Raw genomic sequence first — 24,869 nt, 5'->3', positions numbered from 1 at the left:
GCTGCAAACTAGTGGCCATATAGGTTTTGTCGCTCTCCTGCTCGTAACGCTGCCCAGACCTAGTTTGGTAGGTACGCCTCCTACCTTGGTTCATACTGTAGGTGAGCCAGGACAGGTGTATGCAATAACTCATTTTGGTTGGTTGGCTGTACATGTTATTAGTCTGGCTGAAAAAAATGGTGTTTGGTACTAAGTAATAACACGTTGTTCGATCAGCAATGCTGCCAAGCAAATGTAACTATTGCCAATACAGCCAGAATTTATCATGCTTCTTTCGGCAACCTAGGCATTTATAATCCATTACTTAAACTTCACATTGCAGGCTTGCAGCACGATGACTAACATGATGGGCATTAACAAATGCCAGGGCCCAGAGACACATCAGAATTTGCATAGACAATCATTTAAGCACAGCTATGCTACTTCAGGTCAGTAAGTTCAATACAGAAGAGGGAGCTTCCATGTTGACAGAGTTGCTAATAAACTTTGGTACAATCACGAATAGGAGAAACACATTGAGCTGAGAAAACATTCAGTGATTGACCAACATAAGGTGCAGAGTTCACAAATCTGCCTTCGCCTCAAATGGTTACACAGGGGAGCGCGAGGTCATTACACATCAGGCGGTGAACCACCAGGAACCAACTGTGACAGGACAACAATTGTGTTAGACAGGGCAGTCAGCATTAGAAGATAGCGAAAGCACTTAGCGTAAGTGTAATTTGATCAAAATCCTTACAATGGCTATGTTGTTGCCATTCAGGAGGATTTGGTCAAGTTTTGTAATGCGACGCCCTTCAGCCGTGTATTCACTGCAGAACAAGAGATTAAACTGGTTCAAATGAGCAATTGCACACCAAATCATTAATAGAGTAGGTGAAGAAATTAGATCTAAGTAAACTTGTAACATTTGTTTCTACTATAGCTGAGTGTTGTAACTTCAAGTTTCAGAGGAAAATGGAGAACAATTGATATCAACATTTTGAATCACAAAAACTCCTCCAGTACTTTCAAAAAATCACAGAGAATTTTAATACGAGGAGTTGCAAGACATGGGCTTGGGGAAACTGGACAATTTATTACCCAATAAGACCTTAGAAGGATGCTCTTCTGAATGAGTTGAAGTTTATGTACAGAAAAGGAGTTGGTTTCTGTAACCCTGGAGTTTTTTAGTCGCTTAACTAGTAGTTTATCAAGCCTCCATAGGATCTTTTTGGCAGTAGATCTGACTGCAATGACAAGTTATTCTGGCTGCATCTCCATTGGCTTTCACTAATAAGCTTGGAGCATCCTACTGGTGGAGCTTTCTTGGACAGGATGCCTCATGGCCTCTCCCTTCCCAATTAAACATTTAAAAATCCTGAATGTTATGTTCTTTTTCTCATCAAGTAGATACTAACTGAGCAGCAGAGTAGAGCTCCCTTACAAAGCTCTCAAGCAACACTAGTAAGATTGACTATCTCTAGAGCTCCCTTACAAAGTTCTCTAGCAACACTAGTAAGATTAACTATCTCTTAGACATTACTCAAGCTCTGCCACTTTGACGTAAGCACCAGCTATTCTTTTTCATTAAAAGTTAAGTCATATCCAAACCCAGTGATACATTGGTCTGAACTACCCTCTATAACAAAGATCTGAAAGCACAATTCACAAGATTATCTATATCTATGATACTATCCACACTCTGCCACTTTGATGCAATGAGCACAAAAACATTTTGCACTAAAAATCTTTTCACAACCGGGTGATAGAGTGGTTATGAACTAAACTGAAAAAGCAACCACAAACAAGAGTAATCCTCAGAACACGAAACAACACAAAAGAGCAGAGACTAGGGTTTAGGGGTTTGGAGTGATTTTCAACATACTACTCGGTGACGTCCTCCAGCACCATGTTGACGTAGACATCGAAGCCGCAGAGGGTTCCGACGAGCTCCTTGTCCCCCTTCATGATGACCCAGATCTTGGACCCAATGCACCGGTCGATCAGCTCTGCTCACCGCACCAATCCGCGCACGGAGGCAGCCGCGCACGCCATGCAAAAGGAAGCTTCCGATTCAGGAACTCGAACCCGAAAAGCGAAAAGGTAGAATGCATAGACAAGCGAATCGCGAGCCACCGCTCGATGTAAAAGCGAGGCTCTTCCGTCGCGCACCTGAGGGGAGGAGCTGGGAGGGGTTGTTCTGAGACATGGCGGCGCCTCCGGTGGACCGGTGGTGGCGAGGAAGGGCGCGGTCGGTAGGCGACGAGGAGGCCGCGGCAACGGCGGAGGACGACGGGGACGGCGGCGGCGCGGAGATTGGGGGCGTTTTGCTTCTGCGTTGGATGGGTGTGGGTCCTACCGGTCCTGACGCCCTAGTCGTTTCGTGACGAGAAGGCGGCGGGCAGGGAGGAGCCGTCCCTGTATTCTCAGCCGTTCGATCGGTCAATGGACGGTGAGTATCCCGCGTTGGCCACCCGGATGGCCGGATCTGAGCTGGGCCGAGAAGCAGCGGCGTAGTTCATTTGGAGCCCGATAGATCTTTTGGGCCGGTCCAATCCACTTGCCCATAAGCCGGGCTTGGCCTGTTGCCATCGACGATCTAGCTAACCTTATTAATCACAGGCCCAATTCACCGTCGTTGTCGGTGCTTAACAGCCCTCTCAAAAGAACAGCACCGTCTGAGAGTGACACGGAATTTTCTTTTTTTCCGGATCAAGCAAGCTGGAAGAACAAGGCAAGTCCTCTTCAAAAAAAAAAGAAGAAGAACAAGGCAACATGGCAAATGCAAGCAAGAGATTATAGTGGTGGTCCACATAGTTGCGGAATGCGGGCCCCAGAAAAGCCCAACGTGGCTAAACGCCATATATGCAGCTAACTCCAAGCCCATCCGCCGTGGCGTTGGGTTAGGCCGCGGAGCTCCACCGTGTTCCAGAGCTCCCGCCGCGTGCTCACCTTCCCCTCGCACCGTGGATCCGCTCCGCCAATAATAAATTCCGGTGAATCACTTCCCCTTTCTACGTGTCCTCGTACGCGTGGGTGCGAGAAGCCGCCAGCTCACAGTGCCTCCCCTCCTCTTGGATCGGGAGGAGCAGAGGGACGCGACGCAATCGAGATTTGCTTTTGAATTCTGACGGTTGGCGGAGGAGGGGGGGCGAGAGATCGCCATGGAGAAGGAGCAGAAGGTGGCAGTGGAGGGTGCCGCGGCGGCGGCGAGGCGGCGGCTGGTGATCGGGGTCGGCTTCTGGGTGCAGGGGTTCCGGCTGTTCCCATGGCTGGGCGTCAGCTTCTTCCTCAAGGACGGCATGGGCGTCGACGCCTCCTCGCTCCAGATCCTCCAGGCCTCCGCCAACCTGCCCATGGTCGCCAAGCCGCTCGTCGGCCTCCTCTCCGACGCCGTCCCCATACGCGGGCACCGGCGCCTGCCCTACGTCGCCATCGGCGGTACGCGCCCTCTCCTCCATTCCCCTTTACTAATCTGCTCTTGCATTTCCTGCCAGATCCCAAACCCACTTAGTTCTGCCGTTACTAATTCACGTCGTCATTATGTGATCCTCGAACCCATATTTAACGAATTGCTGCCGAATCCTTGTTTCAGGATTCGGAAATTGTGTGTATCTTCCCCCTTTTTTTTTCTTCGGCAATCCCACAAAGATGGAATTTTACTTATTATTTTTTATATAACATGAATATATCTCTTCAATCTAGCTCTTAAGCTGCATGTGCTATTTTGTCAATTGAGTATGCTAGTGATCAGTAAAGAATATGAATATGCAATAGCATCTCTCCTCTTTTGCGCTGTCTTCGCAGTGACAAAGTAACCGCCTTCAGATCTTTCACATTCTTTTTCTCTCATGTTGTCCGTACATGTGTGTCCCATGGCAAATGACATCACCGCAAAGAATATGCTCACTCACCGCCTGTCCACTTTTTAGAGAGGATGCTTGTCCACTTGATTCTTCTCGCACGTTTCCTTTTGTTCTCTTTCACTTTTTATTTTTCTTTTTCTAATTACCATTCGTCTTTATTTTCGTTTTCCCGATTTGCCTTTCAAAAGCAACAACTTTTACACGGCGCTCCACCAAATTTGCTCTCTTGTTAATGTTACACATTCACAAAGCAAGAAAGTTGTCAACCCAACTAGATCACACATGACTGCATGAGTGTGCTGTCTGTCAACTTTTGATGCAGTCCTTGTTGTCCACCTCAAAATGTCTTCTTGCACGACAAGTGTCATGATGAAATTCTTCAAAGATGGTAAAGCATCTTGTTCCAATGGTCCCGAACCATAAAGCTGTAGATGCACAGATCATAATTTTAGTCTAGATTTTAATTTACAAACATTGTCTTAACAATTAGGTAACATCACTTGAGCTTGAGCCTTTGTATTTCAATTCAGTTTAGCCTATTTAGCTTCATGTGTCAATCACAGCACTTAAGTAACAGAAAATATAACTTGAGAGATACCCGACAGAAGAAGCCAAGTGAACCCAAAGGACTGAAGCTGCATACCGAGAGATTTTCTTTTTTGACTATTTTTATCATTTGTCTTTTTAAATCACTTGATGAATGAATGAATGGGCATAATTAGTTCAAGCAACTGCTATGAAGCCAATGAGGGTTTTGACAGACCAAAAATTGGAACCATGAGGCACAGCAGGCGCTCACTATCACTCACTATCAGGCATCTAAGGACATTTCTGTAACTTCAAAAACCATAAAAATCACTACCAATGACTCCATTCTCCAGAAATGTTTACTCTGTGCTGCACTGCTACTGATTCTGATTGGAGTAAAAATTATCGTGCTTACCTGACTTTCATTGTTTTGGTTGCAGCTCTCTTGCAGGCAGTTTCATGGTTAGCGATTGCCCTTTGGCCAGCTATTTCCCTTCCAGTTCTTAACATTTTTCTCCTCTTGAGCAACTTTGGTGCTTCCATATGTGAGGTTGCCAATGATGCCATAGTAGCAGAGGCTGGGAAGCAAGCAACCTCTTCCTCAGGGTCAGGTCAGCTTCAATCCTTTGCTTGGATGTTTGGCTCTTCTGCTGGTGCTTTGGGAAACCTCCTTGGTGGCATTGCTCTCAGTTATTTTTCTCCCAGAATCATGTTTCTGTTTTTTGCAATCCTTCTCACGCTCCAGTTCTTCACAACTGTGACTATACCTGAGAGCTCCCTCAAACTCCCAAAAGCAAATACCAATCTATCAGCACTCACCAGCATCCGTAAGCAAGTCAAAGAGCTGTCATGTGCCCTGTGTATGCCTGAAATGTTTAGGTCAATCATATGGTTTACATTATCATACACCGTCATACCTTTTCTACTTGGGACCATGTTCTTCTATCAAACTGAAGTGTTAAGACTGGACTCATCAGTTATCGGTTTATCAAAGGTGTTTGGGCAAGTGGCTCTCTTGGCTTGGAGCATGTCATACAACAAGTACTTCAAAACAATGTCTGCCCGTAAGGTCCTGTCAGTTCTTCAGTTTGCCTTAGCGCTCGTAATGTTGTCAGATGTGTTGTTCGTTCAGGGAATATACAGGAAGATCGGAATACCAGACTCCATATACACAATTGTCTTCTCCGGGTTGTTCGAGGGTCTTATGTTTTTCAAGGTGCTGCCCTTCAGTGTTCACATTGCAAAACTTTGCCCAGCTGGCTGTGAGGGATCCGTAATGGCCTTTGTTATGTCTGCACTTGCCCTTGCCACTATCATCAGTGGCTATTTTGGAGTTGCTCTTGCTGCCTTCATGGGGGTATCTGGAGATGATTTTTCAGCATTGCCTGCTTGCCTGTTGATTGAGGCTGCATGCACAATGCTGCCATTGTGTTGCTCGTCATTGATCAAAGAGAGAAGAGAAAAGGTGAAGAAAGAAGAATAGAATACATATATATTATCGGGAGATGGTGTCATGGTGACTGTTGGCTTTACCCTAACCTTTTTGGTGCCAGTTCAATTCTATTAAGTGATCATAACCAGCAGAAAGAAAATAGGAGAAGATTAGACTCATCAGGTGCTAATACCTCTAAAGCTTCCCCGGAACAGATATGTACATACAAGTGTGCTGCCATTCTTCTACAGATCAAGTATTACTTCAATGTAACTAGTTTTCATACGTTGTTTAAGGTACCTTGGTTTGTGTGTTACATGTGTTCTATGTGGACAGTTCAATTTGCATATTTTGCGTCATTATCAATGCTTGTACCTCTCTCCCCCAAAATGTAATCTAGCGGCCATACTATTAGATGATTGGTATCAGTTCATTGTTACGTTAGTATAATGGCCTGAAGAAGAAAGCATCCCAGAGGTGTGCGTTGTCCATCGTGGCTGTTATTTCTTGAAATGGGGAAAAGCCGGTAGTGTTCTGCTGTAGCCGTTGCAAAATGTTATGAGAAATGCTGGCTTGCAGTTCATAACACCACCCGCATATTCGTTATTCAGAATCAGTCATCCCTGCTCTTTTGTAAGCACGAACTCATAAGATTTCAAGAAATACGTGAAGTTATTCTTGATAAAATTAATTCAATGGCCAAAGGCTGTAGGGAGTTCACAATTCGACATAGATGCTTGCTGTTTCACTGAAGTAATAAGAATCGAATTAGCATGCCCGGCGCTCAACTACGCCTGAGGTACATGGAATTCAACTCAACAAGATGAGAATCCTATTCTGAAAATAATATCATCAACTTTCATCTTAAAAACCTTGAGCGAACTGGTGCCATTCAGATTTCCCAAACACGTGCATTCAGCATGATACAAAATCCTAGTTTTAGGAATGCTTTTCCATACAAATTCATTCAGCCACTAATTTGTTGAGCTGTGTTAAAACTCTCAGTAGTTGGAAGAGCAGATGCAGATGCTCCCTTCAGGCTCCAGCGTAACTGCGTAACACCCCTGGTCTTATCTTAGCTCAGCCATGTCCATTCGCAGCATCATATTAACGGAATTTACTTAACATATAACCTATCTGTACAATTTTGTTACAGCCAGGTTATTCAAACCTTTTAATTCATGTTGTAAAGGAGTTGTTGTACAACGATGTTGTAACTAGAGTCCGAACAAGTGATGGCAACACAGATAACTTTCCGATTAGAATAGGACTGCATCAAGGGTCTGCTTTCAGCCCTTATCTATTTGTCTTGGTGATGGATGAGGTAACAAGGGACATTCAAAGAAATATCCTTAGTGTATGCTCTTCGCGGATGATGTAGTGCTAGTTGATGAAAATCGAGCAGGAGTAAATAGGAAGCTGGAGTTGTGACGGGAGACCCTAGAGTCAAAAGGTTTTAGACTCAGCCGAACTAAAACTGAATATATGAGATGTGACTTTGGCACCTACTACACATGAGGAGGGAGATGTCAGTTTGGAAAGCCAAGTGGGCACCTACTACACATGAGGAGGGAGATGTCAGTTTGGAAAGTCAAGTAATGCCCAGGAAAGATACATTTCGATATTTGGGATCAATGCTACAACGAGATGGGGATATTGATGAAGATATTAGTCATAGAATCAAAGCAGGGTGGATGAAGTGGCGTCAAGCATCAGGAATTTTATATGATAAGAGAGTATCAAGCTAAATGGCAAGTTTTATAGGACGGCGATTAGACCTGCAATGTTGTATAATGCAGAATGTTGACCTACAAAAAAGACGACATGTCCAACAGATAAGTGTTACGAAAATGCGTATCTTGCGTTGGATTTATGGTCATACGAGAAGGGATCAAGTCCGGATTGAGGATATATGTGATAGGTTAGGGGTAGCACCAATTGAAGAAAAGCTTATCCAACACCGACTGAGACAGTTTGAATGTCCAACGAAGGTCTCTGGAGGCACCGGTGCGTAGTGAAACTCTAAGACGTGATAGTAATATGAGAAGAGGTAGAGGAAGACCAAAATTGACATGGGAAGAGGCAATAAAAGGATATTTGAAGGAACGGAATATACCAAAAGATTTAGCCCTGGATAGGAGGCTTGGAAAATAGCCTTTCATGTGCCTGAACCCTAAATTGTGGCTCTTGTTAGCCAACTTGCTTGGAACTGAAAGGCTATGTTGTTGTTGTAGTAGTAAAGTAGTTGTACATATGGTTATACGTGTAGCACGCATTAAAATATCAATAACAAAAATAATAATTGGTATTATTAATTGCTATTACCTCCACAAGAAAAGAAACAAGGAAATGCACCTTGAGATATTACATTTTAACTATGAAGCCTACGAGCCTAGACTGCGCAATATTCAAGCAGCCTTTGTACTAGCTGTTAACTACAAGAAAATCAGCACCAATTGGTAAATGGTCACTAGGATGCTGAAAGTTGGGCAGGCCTCCTTGCACATCCGTAGAATCCCCTCGCGGCAAACAAAGTAGGCTAGTAGGATTTATTGAACTACCGTCCGACAAGAATATGTAGTCCAATGTTCCAGTAAAACCAGGAGTGTAGTTTGTGAACTCTGGCTCCCCTCCATTCACAGCATAAAGGCTGCGTAACTTGATCGGAGCTTCATCTGTAGATTCTAAGTTGGCTGATACAAGGTAATTGTATACCTGAAAATTGTAGTACTTATCAAATGAGCTGGGACTGTTTAACAGATTATGCGCATCATGAAACCAATATGCCACACAAATGACGCTATTAAATATGAACTGCTATGCATGAAGTTTCTAATATCGTTCAGTGGAGCATGGATCTACAATTATGTCCATTCGTTAAATAAGATACTTTGCATGCCATGTGGTCCATACATGTCTCAAAAAAATGCAATACACTCAATAATAGGATTTAAAAACAAAAACATCTTAGAATCATCTCTATAACAAGGTGGTTCTAAGTTTCTAACCACCACTTTGTATTACACTAAATAACAAGAATAGAAAAATCACCGCATGATGCTTTTTTAAGTCAGTTAGCTTCAGAAAGCAATGAAATAAATGCTAGGCATACCTTGTCACCTGGGGTCGAATTGAAATCACCAGCAATGATCACTGAGGGCTTAGAATTAAATTTATTTGAGATGAGTTGCTCAAATTGAGAGACTCTCGAAAGAAGATATTTTGCCTGAGCCAACTTCACATCAATCCATTCTGGGTCCCTACAGAATTATTCATCAACCAGAAATTTATACGTTTGCTGGAAACAGCTGTCAACCAATACAGATAACTAGATAAGATCAAACAGAACAAAAAGATACAGTGAAATATGAAAGCATCTTCCAAAGATAGTAAGAATTTCTGATTGTTTCACTTGCCAATAAATATGTGTATTTGCCACGATTAAAATGTGATCATAAGGATCACTAAGCTTGAAAGCTGCGAGTAAACCAACACAGTCACGCTTCAATCTTACGCGTGGATCATTTAGATCTCCACGCTTGCTATTATCTTGCTTTGCATTCGTGTCTGAAAAAGAGGAAAAAGCACATCATGAAGTATTAAAGTCAAGCATCAAACCAGGAAAGAGATAAAGCCTAAGTACAGGAAATAGCTACAGCATGAGGTTGGGTGAGTCCGTGAACTGTCTACTCCCTAGAAACTGATGTGTAATGCATCTCCAACTATAGATTTATTAAGAGCCACGAACAAAACAAAAACAACCCCTTCTAACCTATAGCTTGTAAGTAACATCATGCTTAGCCCATTTTACAACTTCAAAGATTCATATCCCACTGACAGAGCACCCTATTGTGATTCACAGGAGATTATTATACTCAGAAACAGCTTCTATTACCTTCTTCTGGTGAAGAATTATTTGGCGGGGCACTATTTACATGATCACTATGAACGTATTTTTCCACTAAGTCATTGTAATGTATTGCTTCTTTCTGCACCAGTTCCGCACTGCAAAGGTAACAAAGAGTCAAAGAAAAGGGATGGAGTAAAATAATTTTGCAAATTACACAAAATAGCAAACTACTAGAAGACCCAGCATTTTCCATGTCCAACTTTCTAGACTAATGGTCATTCATTCAATGGTCAGTTTTCATGGGAAATCGGCATTAGTAAATTGAATGCAAGAGAACTCACATTTTGATGGGTGAAGGTAAACATTACTTCTTCCTCGGATCAGTAACTTGACATGTATATAACTAAGGGAATATGAGTACCTTTTTGGTTTATAGAATATACCACAACCATCCCGTTTGTCTCCAGATCGCTGAATGTAAATACTTGAATATCCAGAAGCTTCCATATTTTTCTTGTAGAAGGTATCATACTCATCCAACTCCTGTGATAGTAACATACTAACATGAATTATGTATTGCTTTGCTTACAAGCATGAACAATAAGAGAATTGTACCACGCAATAGAGAACGACCATGAACAGTAGCTATGCCAGCATCCAAAAAAAAAAGTGCACGAATAGGAAAAGAATAAGTTTGCTCTAAAAGCAATAGAGTTGGAATCTAATTGGACAAAACCAGAGTCCAGTTTGTTGAAGTAAGTAAAATCAAGGCATACCAACCACCCAGCATTACATCACAAACCCCTACTGGGCCATGTCGTGCATTGCTTCCAAGATTAAAGAGAAGAAGAAATCACCAGCATTACTACTCTTATCTTGCAACCCCTTGCCTCATTACCAGCATAAGGACATGTATTGTATCATGCAATAAGTGAATGAAGTAAATTGTGCTGCCTGTTATTGTCCCTGGGTGCCAAGGAACAGAAGGAGAAGCTGTGGACAGAGGATAAAGACAGGAAAACCAGGAATACAGAGAGGACTCAGGAGGACATGAAGAGAAGAGGTGGATTTCTCCTCCTTTTTTTGGGGCCGGGATGTGTGTGTGTGGGGGGGGGGGGGGGGGGGGGGGGGTTGATATTTGGTCAGCTATGAAAAATCAGCACAATTTGTTGGTTTTCTTCCTATTCATTTTCTATAAAAACATATGGTGCTGTAAAACTCTATATAATACTTAATAAGAATAAATGAAAAGCCAACATATTCTGCAGTGGTAAACAATGAACAGTACTTTATATGGCCACATAATGACACCACAGAAATGAGCACCTGTATGCACATGAGGTCAGCATCGAAACTCTTGAGCTCTGTTAGAACAGCTTTGGATCGAGATTTCCACCTATTTTGCAAACATGAAAGAGAAAATAAGTTAGGGGCCAGGGAAAAGAACATGGCTGTGACACTCAAGTGTATCTACTCCCCACAACCCAAGCCCCCAAGATAGGCAGAACATTTACAAATGTTAAAATACAAGCTTGACTATAGTAATAAATTTAACATTTTGATGCATATTTATAGATTTAAGAAGATTTTTATGTCAATACAGGAACTTGTAAGAATATAATAATGTAAAGCTTCTTAGTGAAAACACTGATGGCATCTACAAAACGTCTGTTGAATGAGAACAGACTAAAATATATTCTTCAAATAAGTGCTACAAGCCTATAATTTATGTAATTCACCCAAGTAAACGGGCAGATAGCTACCCATGGGCAGCCAGATATGTCCCATATTGTCTATATTTGCGGGAATTAAATAGTACTTCCTCCGTTCCGATAGGTCGTTTTAGCTTTTTTTAGGTGCATAGTTTTTGCTATGCACTTAGATATAGTGTATGTCTAGATGCATAATAATATCTATGAGCCTAGAAAACCCAAAACGGCCTACAATTTGGAGCAGAGGGAGTATATGTTTACGAGCAAAATCTAAATGCTGTATTGCTTAGCAAACACTCTGTCAAGTTTGATCAAGGTCTGCTGCGGCACCATTTATGGCACCAAATTTATACATCTCAGTATCATTTTGTTCCACTTATGAAGCCTAGTTTGTAAGCCACATGGAAATAGTTAGATCAGAAAATTTTGCCATTTCTTCCTTTGTCAGACACCATGACTGTACGGCATTATAATGGAATCACAAGTGCCATGATTGTATGGAAAATCTAATAGAACAGTACAAACAGTCAATCAACTAAGAGCTTACTTGAGGCACGCTGATGGCGAATGCGGGAAAAACGCACTCTTAACATAAACCTGCAGGGTGGAGCAAATTATTAGTCGCGGTCGGCAATGCACCAGCATCCATCTATGCCCAAAAGCTAAGCAACTTCAGAAAGCAAACACGGCGGCCGTACCTGGGCCAAGATGTTGTAGGAGACCAGCCGGAACTGATACCCTGCAGCCCCTGGAACCAAAACCCGAAACGAATGTTAACATCAATCCCGCTGGAGTTCCATTCCACTGTTGCAAGCATAAGTAATTAGCTTCGTTTAGGATTTCAGGCTGGCGAGTACTGACCGGCATCGGCTTGGGATTCAGATTGCTCCGTGGGGAGGGGAGCGAACCTGGGCTGCGCCTGCGTGCTCATCCGCCGCTTGCAAACCCTGATTCGCAGATCCGCTAAATCGTTAGAACAAGGGAGGGTGGGAGGAGCTGGGGTTAGGGATGGGAGTGCCCTCACGGGAGACAGGGAAGCCGGCGGCCGCCGGGAGGAAAGGGGTTGGGCGCGGATCTCGAGCAGCGGCGGAGGAGGAAGAGAGGGAGGGAAGCTGTCCACGACGTCTGGGGTTTTAGCATCGGTGGTGCCCTGTTCGGTAGGTTCCCGGTTGTTTCCGCCGCCGCCGATGAGACGGCTCCGCCTCCGACGACGATGTTTGAATCTGATCTGATAAGTGGTCCCACCTGTCAAGTACCTCGCAAAGGTTTTGTGTACACGTCATACGTCATCACTCACCGGAAGGGATGTAAAATTGGAAATGGTCTCTTTTCTTGAGATGGGATGGAAATGAATTGAACCATGTGCATGGATCCCTTTTCAGATGTGGATTTGGACGTTATTTGAAATATAAACGCTGAGTATGAATTTCAACTCGGTTTAATGGGAGAGAGAAAAACACCAATATGATGGTGTTTTTCATGCAACAAGGCTAGCATGCTCTAATATTTGTAGAGCAGCAAAAACAGTATCATCCTATTTTAAGAACTGCAATTCAAACTTACCTAGAAGTTACGTACAGTGTCATCTCATTCTACAAGTATTAAGGACCCAGCAATTTAAGCTTACCTGGAGTTTATGTTATTGTTCTTTTTTGAGTAATTCACTAAGAAAATTTACCTCCATAGCACATAGTCCAAACTCTTTTTCATTTAAAGGTAGGAGGAAAGTCGCAAAGTATTTTGGTTACTGATTTCACGCATAGTTTTTGGGAGATGAAAAATTCACACATAGTTTTTGGGAGATGAAAATTTCAAGTCTGAAGTCTCACTAGAGTTTCTTATTCTTGAATACTTCTATCTATATACTAATACTTCTAAAAAACAATAGCGGTTCTCCCATCTGTCATCAACTTGTATAGATAGACCCTTGTAGTTTTTAGGTTTTCATCCCATAGTCCTCGGTTTGAATAGCTCTCGCATTTAAGCCTTTTAAATTTTAGAATTCCCTATAATTATGTCCCTAGAACCATGTGTTCTTCTTGTAATTTTAATATTATATTCGAGTTTTTACAAAGATTTGAGATGCTTTTATGGTATTTTACTTGTGTTTTACCGCACAAACAAATAAGGTTCCCATCAAACATCGAAAAACATCAACATAATAAAAAAACATCATAATTTCTTTAAATCATCTTAATCCATGTGAATAATGTTTATCTCATCTTACTCCCACCAAACGAGAAAGAAATAGGGTTACAACGCTACAAGAATTTATGAATTATGTTTGGAGGGATGTCATGGCAGTTTGGATCTGACGTGATAGGCCCTCTAGCCTTCCTTTCCATATTTATGCATGCAAGTAGTTCCTGCTCCTTTTTTCTCGAATTCCAATTAACTACAATTTCAAATCTATCTACCTCTACTTCTAATATCAATAACAATAGTGGTATTTCATCATAGTTTTTGTTGTAAGGCCCATGTTGTTTTTAGGTTTTCAACTCGCAGTCCTCGATTTTAGTACTTTACACATTTTTAAGCCCTTTAAACTTTAGAATTATTTATAGTTATAATCGCAGAACCATGGTTTTTTGTTTTGTTTTGTAAGACCAATAATAGATGGAAGGACACTATTCATTTTACATTAGATTTAAGGGAAAAGTCCTATTTTCACTCTTCAACTATAATAGAAGTCTGATTTTCAACCCACAACCAAACACAGAGGACCATCCAACTGTCAAAATCAGGCAAATTTGATCCTTTGTGTGGTTTCCAGAGTGGTTTTGTATTTTCTAGAAATTTCAAAAAAAGGCTTAGTTAAAAAAATTATAACTAATTAATTTCAAATAAAAAAATATGAAATCGGTGCCAAAAATTTTCTAAAAATGTAACATATCTGTTGGTATTCTATTTGGCATTATTTGAATCTTAGATGTTCATATTCTTTTTGTTTTAGCAAGAGCAATAAAACACTAGGATGGTAACAAATATGATGTAAACAACTCCAAACATAGTACCGACAAATAGCTTACATTTTTAGTAAACTTTTGGTGCCAAATTCATATTTTTGATTTGAAATGAATTAGTTATGATTTTTTATTAAACCAATTTTTTTAAACTTCTAGAAAATGTAAAACCACCATCCAAATCACCCAAAGGCCAAATTTGCCCGATTTTGACAGTTGGATGGCCCTCCCTATCCGGTTTTGTAGTTGTGGGTTGCAAATCATTTTTTATGCTATAGTTGGAGGGCGAATATAGGACTTTTCTCTAGATTTAAGTTTTGCCAAATTTGAGTTTTAATTGTTCTATGACAAAAAAGAGAGAATAAATCGAATATAAAAAGTAACAATGTAAAAGTCCATATAAAAAATAAAACAAAGTGAATGTGTGACTAGAACATCATAATTTTTTTAAAAAAAAATCAGTGTACTCCATGGACATATCGTTTATCCCATTTTACTCAATCGAACATAAAAAGACAAATAAGTAGGGTTCAATGCTACAAAATATATAGGAATTCTACGTGGAGGGATGCCATGACAAAGTTGGATCCGACATGATAGGCCCTCTAGCATTTCTTTTCATATTTATGATGCAAGTAGCTGATGTTGCTCTTTGCATTCCATTGTAAATAAATCATCATTTGGAAAAGTTGGTCTTGATATGTAAGCAATGAACTTTTTGTTGACAAAAAATCATGGTATAGTCACCATTGTACGAGTCACATTATAGAAGTTCTTTAAAAGAGTGCATGTACAAATGTAACGAATGTAAGTTAAAGTTCATGTACTCGGATCTTTTTTTTACCCATCTACTCCCTCAATCTCATAAAAAAGATTGTTTTAGTTTTCCCTTAAGTAAAACTTTAACCAATTTTATGAAAACGTACCAATTAAATTCATCGTAAAGTATATTTTGATAGTATATTTTTTGGCAGGTGCTCGTATAATTATTTAATAGTATTAATGTTAATATATTTTCCTTTAAACTTGATCTGATGTACAAGAGTTTGATTTAGGATAAAACTAAAACTATATTTTTCTTTAAACTTGATCAGAAGTACAAGAGTTTGATTTAGGATAAAATTAAAACTACTCATACATTCGAGAATACAAGAGTTTTAAAATGATCTGAACTAAAAGAATTTGATTTAGGATAGAATTAAAACTACCCATACGTTTGAGAATAATCGAGTACTCGATAACTTGACCACTATGCAAGTAAGCAACCTGAGCAACAGTACCTTGATGATTGTAAGGTTGAAAATCGAATCAAACTCGTAGGCCTTGTTTAGTTGGCCAATTTGGGAGGTGCAAAATTACTGTGCCAGCACTGTAGCACACTGTAGCGTTTCGTTTGTATTTGTGAATTATTGTCCAAATATTGACTAATTAGGCTTAAAAGATTCGTCTCGCAAAGTACAACAAAACTGTGCAATTAGTTTTTAATTTCGTCTACATTTAGTACTCCATGCATGTACCGCAAGTTTGATGTACCGCAAGTTAGGAGTTGGAGGGTAACTAAACATGGCCGTAGACTCGCAGTTGTCTGGGAGAGAACTGTGAAGCTAGCTGAGCACAATTCTCAGCGACTTGCTCGGCGAAGCTATTTTGAAACCTGCCGGTTCACCGGGGGCTGGGAGCTGGCGCACTGTCATTTGTCAAGGCTAACGAACTAGCCGTTCTGCGATCAGCCTGCACGAGCAGTTTAAAAACAGGGCAAATCCAGCAGGGCCCGTACCATATGGGGGAGCCCGGAATAAGCACGGGCCACGAGAAGATTTCGAAACCGAAAACCGGTGCGCGGCCCGCTCGCGGTCGCGGACTGGATCCACCCATCCGCCGCGCGGCGCCGAACAGGCGACATGACCCCCCGCCACGCGGAGCCACTCTTCCTCCGGATGAGCCAAGGCCCCGCGGGGCGCGGCCGGTTGCCGTGGTGCGTGGGCGGCAGGGGCCGGGAATTCGGCAGATGGCTGGCTGGCTGGCCGGGGGGCCGGGGCCCTCCCCTCCCTGTGCGGTCTCGGTCTCGTCCTCGGTCCTCGCCATTTTCTCGTGGCCTCGTGGCGCCACATGCGGACAAGCTGCAGTCCTTGGCCGTCACGCCGCTACAGCGCGCATTGCCGGGCCGGCTCCCCGCTACGACCGCTACGCTGCTGGCCTCTGCTGATGGCTGCCGCGCTGGATCTTGTGTGCAGAGCGGGGCCCGCTCAGCGGTTCTGTCCCTGCACAGCAGCATCGATTTTTATCCTCTTCTTCAGCTCTCGAGTGTCGAGTCTATGACCCTTTGACTAAAATCTGCTACAGCAGCGTTTTACTTTTACGGCGCCGCGTGTACAGTCATGACTATTGACGCCTTCACGTTGTGCACACGCTGCAAAGCTGAAACGGCTGATTTATTGTGAGAGGAAAATATTGTTTGCTGGTTGATAAGCCAACTGAATAGGCTGCGAACAGGCTCGCAGATTTGCAGTCCTGTGTTTTGATCCATTGCACATTGGTGCAGAACCGCAGATGGTACCATAGAGCATATTAAGCCTAAAGCGCTGTTGGATACCAAAGGACTTAATTAAAAGTATTAAATAAAAACTAATTGCGGAGACTAATTCGCGAGACGAATCTATTAAATCTAATTAGTCCATGATTTGACAATGTGATGCTACAGTAATTATTTACTAATGATGGATTAATTAGGCTTAATAGATTCATCTTGGAATTAGCCTAGGACCTTTGTAATTCTATAATTAACTTATATTTAATTTTTCTAATTAGCATCCGAACATTCGATGTGACAGGGATCTAAACACACCTACGAGTGTAAACAAAAATGTCGCAGCATTTTTGTCCGCTGTTTGCAATTTGTGTCGCTGGATGGTCCCTGTCACGGACCAAAGTTTTCAATTCCATGAATAGGAAACTCTAGGAAATCGTCATGGATAGTGTCCTTATCTAGAAAAAAAAGAAAGAAGAAATTCACATAAGGCTTTTTTAGTGTCCATGAGACCAGGAGACAAATAATCGATAAAAAATGGATATGTAAAGAGTTGATGTTTTTTTTATAATCAGAGTTGATGGGCTTGTCTTTGAGAAATGAACACGCCACGGGCCTCTAGCGGAGTGAGCAACGACAAAAGCTGAAAATAGCAAGGGGTTCAATGAAACGGGACGACATTGTGATTTGCGAGAGAAATAAACCACAAAATACTAAAGCAAATTTCACAAAAAAAAATACTTCCATGAGGTGTCTGTTGAACTCTTGGCACGCTTGGCTAAGGCCTATGGGCACCTCCTGACCCACCTTTTATCAAATAATAACGAGACAAAAATGAAAAAAAAAATCTCCTCCTGCATCAACAGCAAAATTTTAGATTGTCTTTTGAAAAAATAGCCTCGCTTGCCATCTTTTTGAATTCTCCGCTCGCAACACTCTCCACTGCATCCACACCCCGCATTCAATAGCAGAAGAAACAATAAAAATGGAACGAAGAATTCTTTAATGCAAGAAGCGAAGGCCCTGTCGCAGCGAACGAGGCGAGCGCATTATTGCACACTCATCTCAGGCTCAACTCCACAAGGGCGGAGTAGAGGACGCCATTATTATCCAACGAGTAAACCATCCAATCAAACTCCACTCGCAATCGAATCAAAAATTTTACCCAAGCCTCCCTCCCTTCTCTCTCCTCTCATCTGTCATCTCCCTAGCGGCCTAGCGTGTAGCCAAGCTACGCTAGCGTCTGAAGCGGTGGGAGGCAGGAGCTGCATCGGCCGAGGTCCCCGTTCGCGCCCACCGAGGCGTCGCGCACGCGGCCACCCGCACCCAGGCGCCGCCTCGGGGAAGTGAGGCGTGGAGGCCGGGCAATGGCGTGCGCTCAGGGCCGATCCGTGGATCTGTAAGGTGCGGTGTGGGGGTGCTGCAGGCTGGTGCGTGATGGGATCTGGGGGCAGCAAGGCCGCCGCCGCCTCCTCGTCGTTGTCGTCTTCCTCGGCGGCATCGGAGGTCGGCGGCGAGGTTAAGAGGGGGAATGGGAGCTCCAAGGGGCGGCGGGCGAGGAGCCTGCTGCCGCTGCCGAGCTCCTCCTGCTTCCGCGGCTCCACGACGCCGGGCGAAGGCGACGCTTCCGCTGCCCCGCCGCCGGCGGTTGAGGTGAGGGCGCTCGCTGTCCCGGCATCTTCGTCTCGTTTGCGTTGCTGGTAGAATGCTGCGAATCTGCGCGGCTGGTAGAAGCGTCGTGAAAAAGGGTGAGGGAAGGACGTTTCCACAAATGGAATGCGGATGTGTGGTAGATCTCGTTGTCGCGAATTTATTGCTCCGTGAATCGAGAAGCGACTCTCGGTTTGTGAACGACCATTTCTGTGGGATTGGGGATTGTTCAATGGCTTCATAATTTCGTTTCAAATTTAAAAAACTGGATTCTGAACTCTTTTTTTGTTGTTGGAATAAGCCAATTCTGATTAGCTTGATGTGTCACAAAAGTTCCTCTCGGTCAATTACTGTCTTCTCTTTGATAGACTGTTTGGTACTCTTCGATTATTTCATATGATGGAGTAGTTGGCGACCTGGGAGTACATGAATTTAAACTTCTTGTACGTGATATGCTACAATGCACTATCGTTTATGAATGAACTATGCAACTTGTTGGATCTAGATACGTTGCTTTGTTTTGAATTATCAACTTCGTGTATTTGTGGTTCCTGGTTTCGATTGCTGTTATAGTTAAATGATGGATTTGTATGTTTCCAGTCTAACAAGGGAGGGGAGACTGCAAGCCTGCCTTCACTCATTCACTCCGCAAAATCTGATGAAGATGCTGTCACAGTGCCTAAATCTCGCCCAGGTGAAGAGACAGCAGCGCCTTCATCAGATAGTGAGAGAGACCAAGATGATGATGCGCTACAGAATGCTGCTGCCACTAGCACAGCAGCAGCTGCAGCCAGTCAATTGCCAAATCCTTCTGACAGGCCAAGACCACGTTTTGGTTCCAACTTTGGATTGAGTAGGGCTGTCAGCTTGGGATCATCCGTAGCTTGCTCTATTCTGTCATCAGGCCTATCTTCAGCTAATCCAGGTGAAAGCCATGGAGAGGCGAACAATTCTTCTGATGCAGTTATCGCCCAACAAGGTGGTGCGCTTACTGCTGGGATCGATTCGACTCTGGATATGCTTAGAGATAGTGTCACAGCACAAGCTAGAGCAGCTCGTCAGGCTAGGAGAAATCTACTAGAATCTGAAGGTGCTAGCTTGAGGAACTCCTATAGAAGGACGGGATCCCAGGAGCCTTTCGAAGGCAGTGTTCGATTTAGCCGAACGTTAAGCGTTGGGCGGCTTCGTGACAGAGTTCTCAGGAGGACTCCGTTCTCCGATGGGCTATTCACCCATTCACTTCTTTATGATAGAGCAGTGTGGCCATCAGGAAATGGTAGTGCTAGGCAGGATTCAGCAATGATGCAAAGGACTAATTCAGATAGAAGTTCAGAACTGCGCTCTGATCCTTCAACCAACAGCGTGTACAATTCGAGCTCCGAGACCTTGAGAGAAGCAAATAATCGGGATCTACTGGAGCGCAGATCAGCTTTTCTTGAAAGGAGGAGGAGGATACGATCTCAGGTGATCTGGAGTTCAACTATTTTTTACCTTGCTTATAACCTCTGCGTTTTACATAACTTTTGCTATCTTAACAGGTCAGAGCTCTCCAAAGATTGGGCAGCAGGTTTGAAAATTTATCTGGTCATGAGAGATCCTGCATTCTATCTGGTCAGCATAGAACTGGAAATTGCAACTGCAGAACAAGCGGTCGACCAGGTAATCCTGATGAAGAAACTGGCACAAGGGCTAGCATATCAAGAATTGTTATGTTAGCAGAAGCACTTTTTGAGGTATGTTCTGCTAGTGTTTCTAGTTAGTTCTGTTCTTGACTAGAGAAAGATGCTAACTTGCATGGATACTATTATGACTTTCAGGTTCTAGATGAAATCCACCAGCAGTCTGCTGCATTATCATCATCAAGACCATCATTTTCTTCAATTGGATCTGTTCCTGCTCCAAGGGAGATTGTTGAGTGTCTTCCTGTTAAGGTTTATAGGAAGCCATTGAAACATCGAACTGAGGAGGCTGCACAGTAAGGCATCATGGCTTGTTTGGAATAACTTTTGAATTTTTTTACTTAAATATATGAATTTTAAACAGCTTTAGTCATGTGATTCACTTTTTCATAAGCATGATTAGTTGTACTTTTGGCTCTACTTAATAACATGATATCCTTGCACATGATAGACAGTTAATCATAAAGCTCAATTTTAATGTCAGCAAATGAGACATAAGGTAGCATATAAAGCATGATCATGCAGCACTCATACCTAAGCTGTTAATTTGCAATCAAATGAATGATCCCAGCCTCCCAGGAGCTTAAAGCTAAACTGTCCCAATTTGCTCATACCATCATATATTTTAATCTATCATTCATGCCCCCAACAAAAAAGAACTGTTTGTATGTGTGGAAAAAGGCTTGCTTGAAAAGTTTTGCAATGCACATATGGCCTCTACTGTTGCATTTAAGTTGGTAGCTCATTTCCAGCTGTCTCGCAACTGTATGTTTTATGAGAGTGGGACTTAACATTATCCGTCTGGGTACTTGTCCTTCAACCTTGCAACCATGTATTATTGTGCCACATCTCATTTCCCCCCTCAATGCAGATGCTACATTTGCCTTGTTGAATATGAGGAGGGAGACTGTGTCCGTATACTTCCATGTAATCATGAATTTCATCTAACATGTGTAGATAAATGGCTAAAAGAGATTCACAGGTATGCTTTTCTTCCTCTTTTTCAGCAATGAACTTTCTTTGACTTTTTTCTTTGACAGCTCTGCGAATTGCTTTAATTGTCTCATAATTGCAGAATCAACATGCTATGATTACCTCCTTAACATGACAGCTCTGTAGTCTGTAGCTATCCTTGATGTTGTGTGACATTATGACTTTATGAGACAATTGACAATCTTTAACAAAAGACATGCTTTGCAATTGTGAACTTGTGAGTTTCTTGCAAGTGATCTGGACTACATTTGTTATAAAATTAAATCACTATTTTACACCCTCAAAATCTGTCATTTACTGTCAGCATCAACATATAGCTAAGATGCATTAGTACTGAGTATCATCATTGTGCTGCTTCCAGACTAGTTTGACACATATAAATCGTGATTGGCATTATAAGGCAGCAAACCATTGATGGTCTTTTTTCCCCCTAGTGGTTTATGTTTTTTTCTCGAACAACGCAGGAGAGCTGCATGTCATTTCATTAAGAAAGAAGATAGCATACAGCGGATCCGGTTAGGGCCCAACCTGAGTACAAAACTCACCCCCCACACACACCAAAAAATTAACAAACAGGCGCGCCACGAGAATACTCAAAACATGACCAAGAACACTAGTGGTTTATGTTAACCATGTCTTCTCCTCGATATTTTGTTATTTAAGGGTCCCTCGAATATTTAAACCACAATTGACTGATGGACTTAAATAGGATTGTATGCATTTATCAGGGAAAAATGCTTACCCATTTGTGCCTGTGTTGTTTAAATTCTCACTTGAGCTTACTAATTGAAGGTTTTTGCTTTCCTTTCCTTGTTAAAATTATCTTGATCTACACCAGACCTCAAATTGAAGGACCAAAAGCTGATATCAGTGTTTAGATAATAGAGTAAAGTGCATGGCCGGTACTTAAACTTGTCCAGCTGTATCACTTAGGTGTCCATACTGTCAAAATGCATACCTGGCTGGCTCGGGTGTCATTTAAGTCCCTATACTCTCAGAATGCAGATCTAGCCCCCTAAACTTAGCTTCAGGTGTCATGTAGGTCCATATACTTTTCAAAAGCATTGTCATCTCAATTAAATTGATAAAAACTTATTTTTATATAGATATAATTTAACTATAGTCAAATAAAGTGAATTTCAGCTCAACGTGTGTGGAGAATATTGATATGATGAATCCAGAAAGATTGATAATCTTTTATTTTGGAGGCAATATCTTAACTTGCTAGGTGCACATGACAGGTGTGCTCAATTATTCTTGGAAGATTGTTCAAATTTGAATAACTCTTAGTTACACTTACTAAACTGAAATCAAGGATTTATAAGATAAATTATTGGACAAAAATTGGGAGATGGAAGGGCCAATAAGAAATGTGTCAATGAAAGTGATGGCTTGCTTTAAAGCATAAAATTTGATCTTATCATATTCGATTAGTGGGATGACACTGCATTTCAAGAGTTTAGGGATCTATATGACACCCGAAGCTGAGTTTAGGGTGTGAGATCTGGATTTTGAGAGTATAGGGATCTAAATGACACCCGAGCCCAAGTTTAGTGAGCCAGATATGCATTTTGAGAGTATGGGGACCTAAGTGACACGGCCAAACAAGTTTGAGGACCGGCCATGCACTTTACTCTATTGATATCTTCACTGGAACATCTTGTTGACTGAAGACTTAGCTGGCCATAAATTTCATCAGAATTTAATTACTCAGGAATTCGTAAAAAACCTTTGCTTCATAAAGACTTTCTGCTGATATGAATCTGTTTTCTCTTTCCAGGGTTTGTCCACTTTGTCGTGGTGATGTCTGTAGATCCGATGCATCCAGTATTGGAAAAGTCGGCTGATTCTTTCTCTCCTAAGAAGTCAGCTTCTTCCAGAAAAAAACTGGAGCTCCTGGCATGGTTCTATGATCCAATCCTGAAAAAAACCTGCAAAACATCTCTTGCAGGGCGTTGGTTTCATTTTTTTTTCTTCTACTCTCTCTTATGGTCAGAACAGCTCAGGATGCTCCTGTATTCTATGGCGAATTCGCATCGCAGTCATCCCATTATGAAGCAGATGACATGCCATGTGAATTTGGGATTCTTGTATGGTGGGGGAAGTTTGTTGATATTGGATTGTCGGCTTCTGTTTTCTTTCCGATGTGATGTTTGAACAAAGTGAGGCGATTCATGTCAGGTGCAGGCATTCCGGACAACTGTCAAATCTATCAGCACGACATGTTTCCTATCGAACTGGGAACTGAAATCTTTGGATTTTTACAAGTGTTTTTCAGTCGCCTGGAAAATAGCACTTCCCTTTGGACTGCTTCCTTTTCGTTTTCTAGAGGCTTGCTTTAAAAAGAGTGCTCGAACGGAGGGAGCGCGGTCAGTAGCTCTGACTCTGAGCCATGCTCGGGGCTTCGACGTCGGGTGTAAAATCACGGTCATTCGGGCCTTCATCAGCTAGTGACCGCGCTCCTCCCTTGCTCTATGCTGAACGGTCTCCATGGCCTGCCAGCATTGTCCGCAGCCCTGGCACTGGCAGGGAGGCAGCCCAACGCAGAGCGCCTCGCTTGCTATGCTATGCTTTATTTCTGGCGCATGGCACTGGATCAAATAATCCGAGGAATCTGCTTCACTGCTTGGTCGATTTCCTTCTACATTGTGTAATTGTGTTTCGTAGTGTGTTTTCTTCTGCTAGCATCGTGTTACCTTGTGGATCTTCCTTTAAAAGAAAATAGTGCTTGAATGGTTTTGCACGTGCTGGGCAATTTCTTCGTGCCAAGTTCTGGCTGACGAGTTCATGCACCAAGACACAGTCAGTCACAAATCAGTAGCAATAGTTGTTACTTGTTAACATTAGCGGTACCAAACTATGCAGACTTTACCTTCAGTCTTTATTTGTATTTTATCATCCAAGCATGTAACGCTTGTGTGCTGCGTGTACTACATGCTGTGAGCCTGTTATTTTTCCTCCGTAATATTAGAGGATCCACGCCGTCTTGCGACTACGAGTCTATAAGCAATAAGTTCGTGGCTATTTTTAGTTGTACACATCTTGAACAAGTCGTATTCTTGGCTATTTTTAGTTGTAGACATTTTGAACAAGTCGTATCTGGAATCAGAATACAAGTCTAACATACCAAACCGTGCAGCTTTGACCTTCAGCCTCTGCTTGTATTTTATCCCCCAAGCATGTAACACTTGTGTGCCGCACGCACTACATGCTATGAGCATATTATTTTTCCTCGGCGCCATCTTGCGGGAATATTTGTAGGATCCACAACCACATATATAGACCTATAGGTTCATAAGCATCAAGTCCGTGGCTATTTTCAAGAGTACACATCTTGAACAAGTCGTATCTGGAATCAGACTACACGTTTAACATTTGCAGTACCAAACTATACAACTTTGACCTTCAGTCTCTCCTTGTATTTTATCCCCAAGCATGTAATGCTCGTGTGCCATGCGTACTGCATGATGTGAGCATGTTATTTTTCCTATGTAACGTTAGAGGATCCGCACCATCTCACAGGAATATTTGTAGGATCACGACCGCACATATAGGACTACGGTTCTGAGCACCAAGTTTTTGGTTATTTTAAGTAGACACATCTCGAACAAAGTCATATCTCGAATCAGACTAAGGGTCTGTTCGCTTCAGCTTATAAGCCGGCTGAAAAGCTGAAACGGCTGATTT

The 24,869-nt window shown here is 42.3% G+C and overlaps 4 protein-coding genes across 4 annotated transcripts; 2 read left to right on the top strand and 2 right to left on the bottom strand.

The window, feature by feature from the left end:
• Positions 1-387: 387 nt before the first annotated feature.
• LOC117848803 (sm-like protein LSM5) lies at positions 388-2,341 on the bottom strand. The gene is made up of 4 exons (XM_034730347.2): positions 2,155-2,341; positions 1,868-1,991; positions 740-812; positions 388-645 (listed from the first exon to the last, which is right to left on the bottom strand). Exons 1-4 carry the CDS (start codon positions 2,189-2,191, stop codon positions 613-615), a joined length of 267 nt encoding a protein of 88 aa, XP_034586238.1. The 5' UTR covers positions 2,192-2,341; the 3' UTR covers positions 388-612.
• A 519-nt stretch (positions 2,342-2,860) lies between these two features.
• On the top strand, positions 2,861-6,299 carry LOC117848802 (probable folate-biopterin transporter 7). Its single transcript, XM_034730346.2, has 2 exons — positions 2,861-3,423; positions 4,817-6,299. The coding sequence occupies exons 1-2, from the start codon at positions 3,147-3,149 to the stop codon at positions 5,857-5,859; spliced, it is 1,320 nt and encodes a 439-aa protein (XP_034586237.1). The 5' UTR covers positions 2,861-3,146; the 3' UTR covers positions 5,860-6,299.
• A 1,796-nt stretch (positions 6,300-8,095) lies between these two features.
• Positions 8,096-12,616, bottom strand: LOC117850646 (carbon catabolite repressor protein 4 homolog 4). The gene is made up of 10 exons (XM_034732504.2): positions 12,395-12,616; positions 12,232-12,317; positions 12,069-12,118; positions 11,918-11,967; positions 10,985-11,054; positions 10,080-10,201; positions 9,704-9,813; positions 9,225-9,375; positions 8,921-9,068; positions 8,096-8,523 (listed from the first exon to the last, which is right to left on the bottom strand). Exons 1-10 carry the CDS (start codon positions 12,508-12,510, stop codon positions 8,233-8,235), a joined length of 1,194 nt encoding a protein of 397 aa, XP_034588395.1. The 5' UTR covers positions 12,511-12,616; the 3' UTR covers positions 8,096-8,232.
• Positions 12,617-17,906: 5,290 nt separating this feature from the next.
• LOC117849743 (uncharacterized) lies at positions 17,907-23,362 on the top strand. The gene is made up of 6 exons (XM_034731408.2): positions 17,907-18,513; positions 19,111-19,974; positions 20,049-20,243; positions 20,328-20,485; positions 21,061-21,171; positions 22,963-23,362. Exons 1-6 carry the CDS (start codon positions 18,298-18,300, stop codon positions 23,027-23,029), a joined length of 1,611 nt encoding a protein of 536 aa, XP_034587299.1. The 5' UTR covers positions 17,907-18,297; the 3' UTR covers positions 23,030-23,362.
• The last annotated feature ends 1,507 nt before the right edge of the window (positions 23,363-24,869 follow it).

The sequence above is a fragment of the Setaria viridis genome, chromosome 3, assembly GCF_005286985.2.
Source record: "Setaria viridis chromosome 3, Setaria_viridis_v4.0, whole genome shotgun sequence".
NCBI lineage: Eukaryota > Viridiplantae > Streptophyta > Magnoliopsida > Poales > Poaceae > Setaria > Setaria viridis.
Note: the sequence above shows the minus strand (reverse complement) of the source record. Positions and strands in the feature narration are given on the sequence as shown.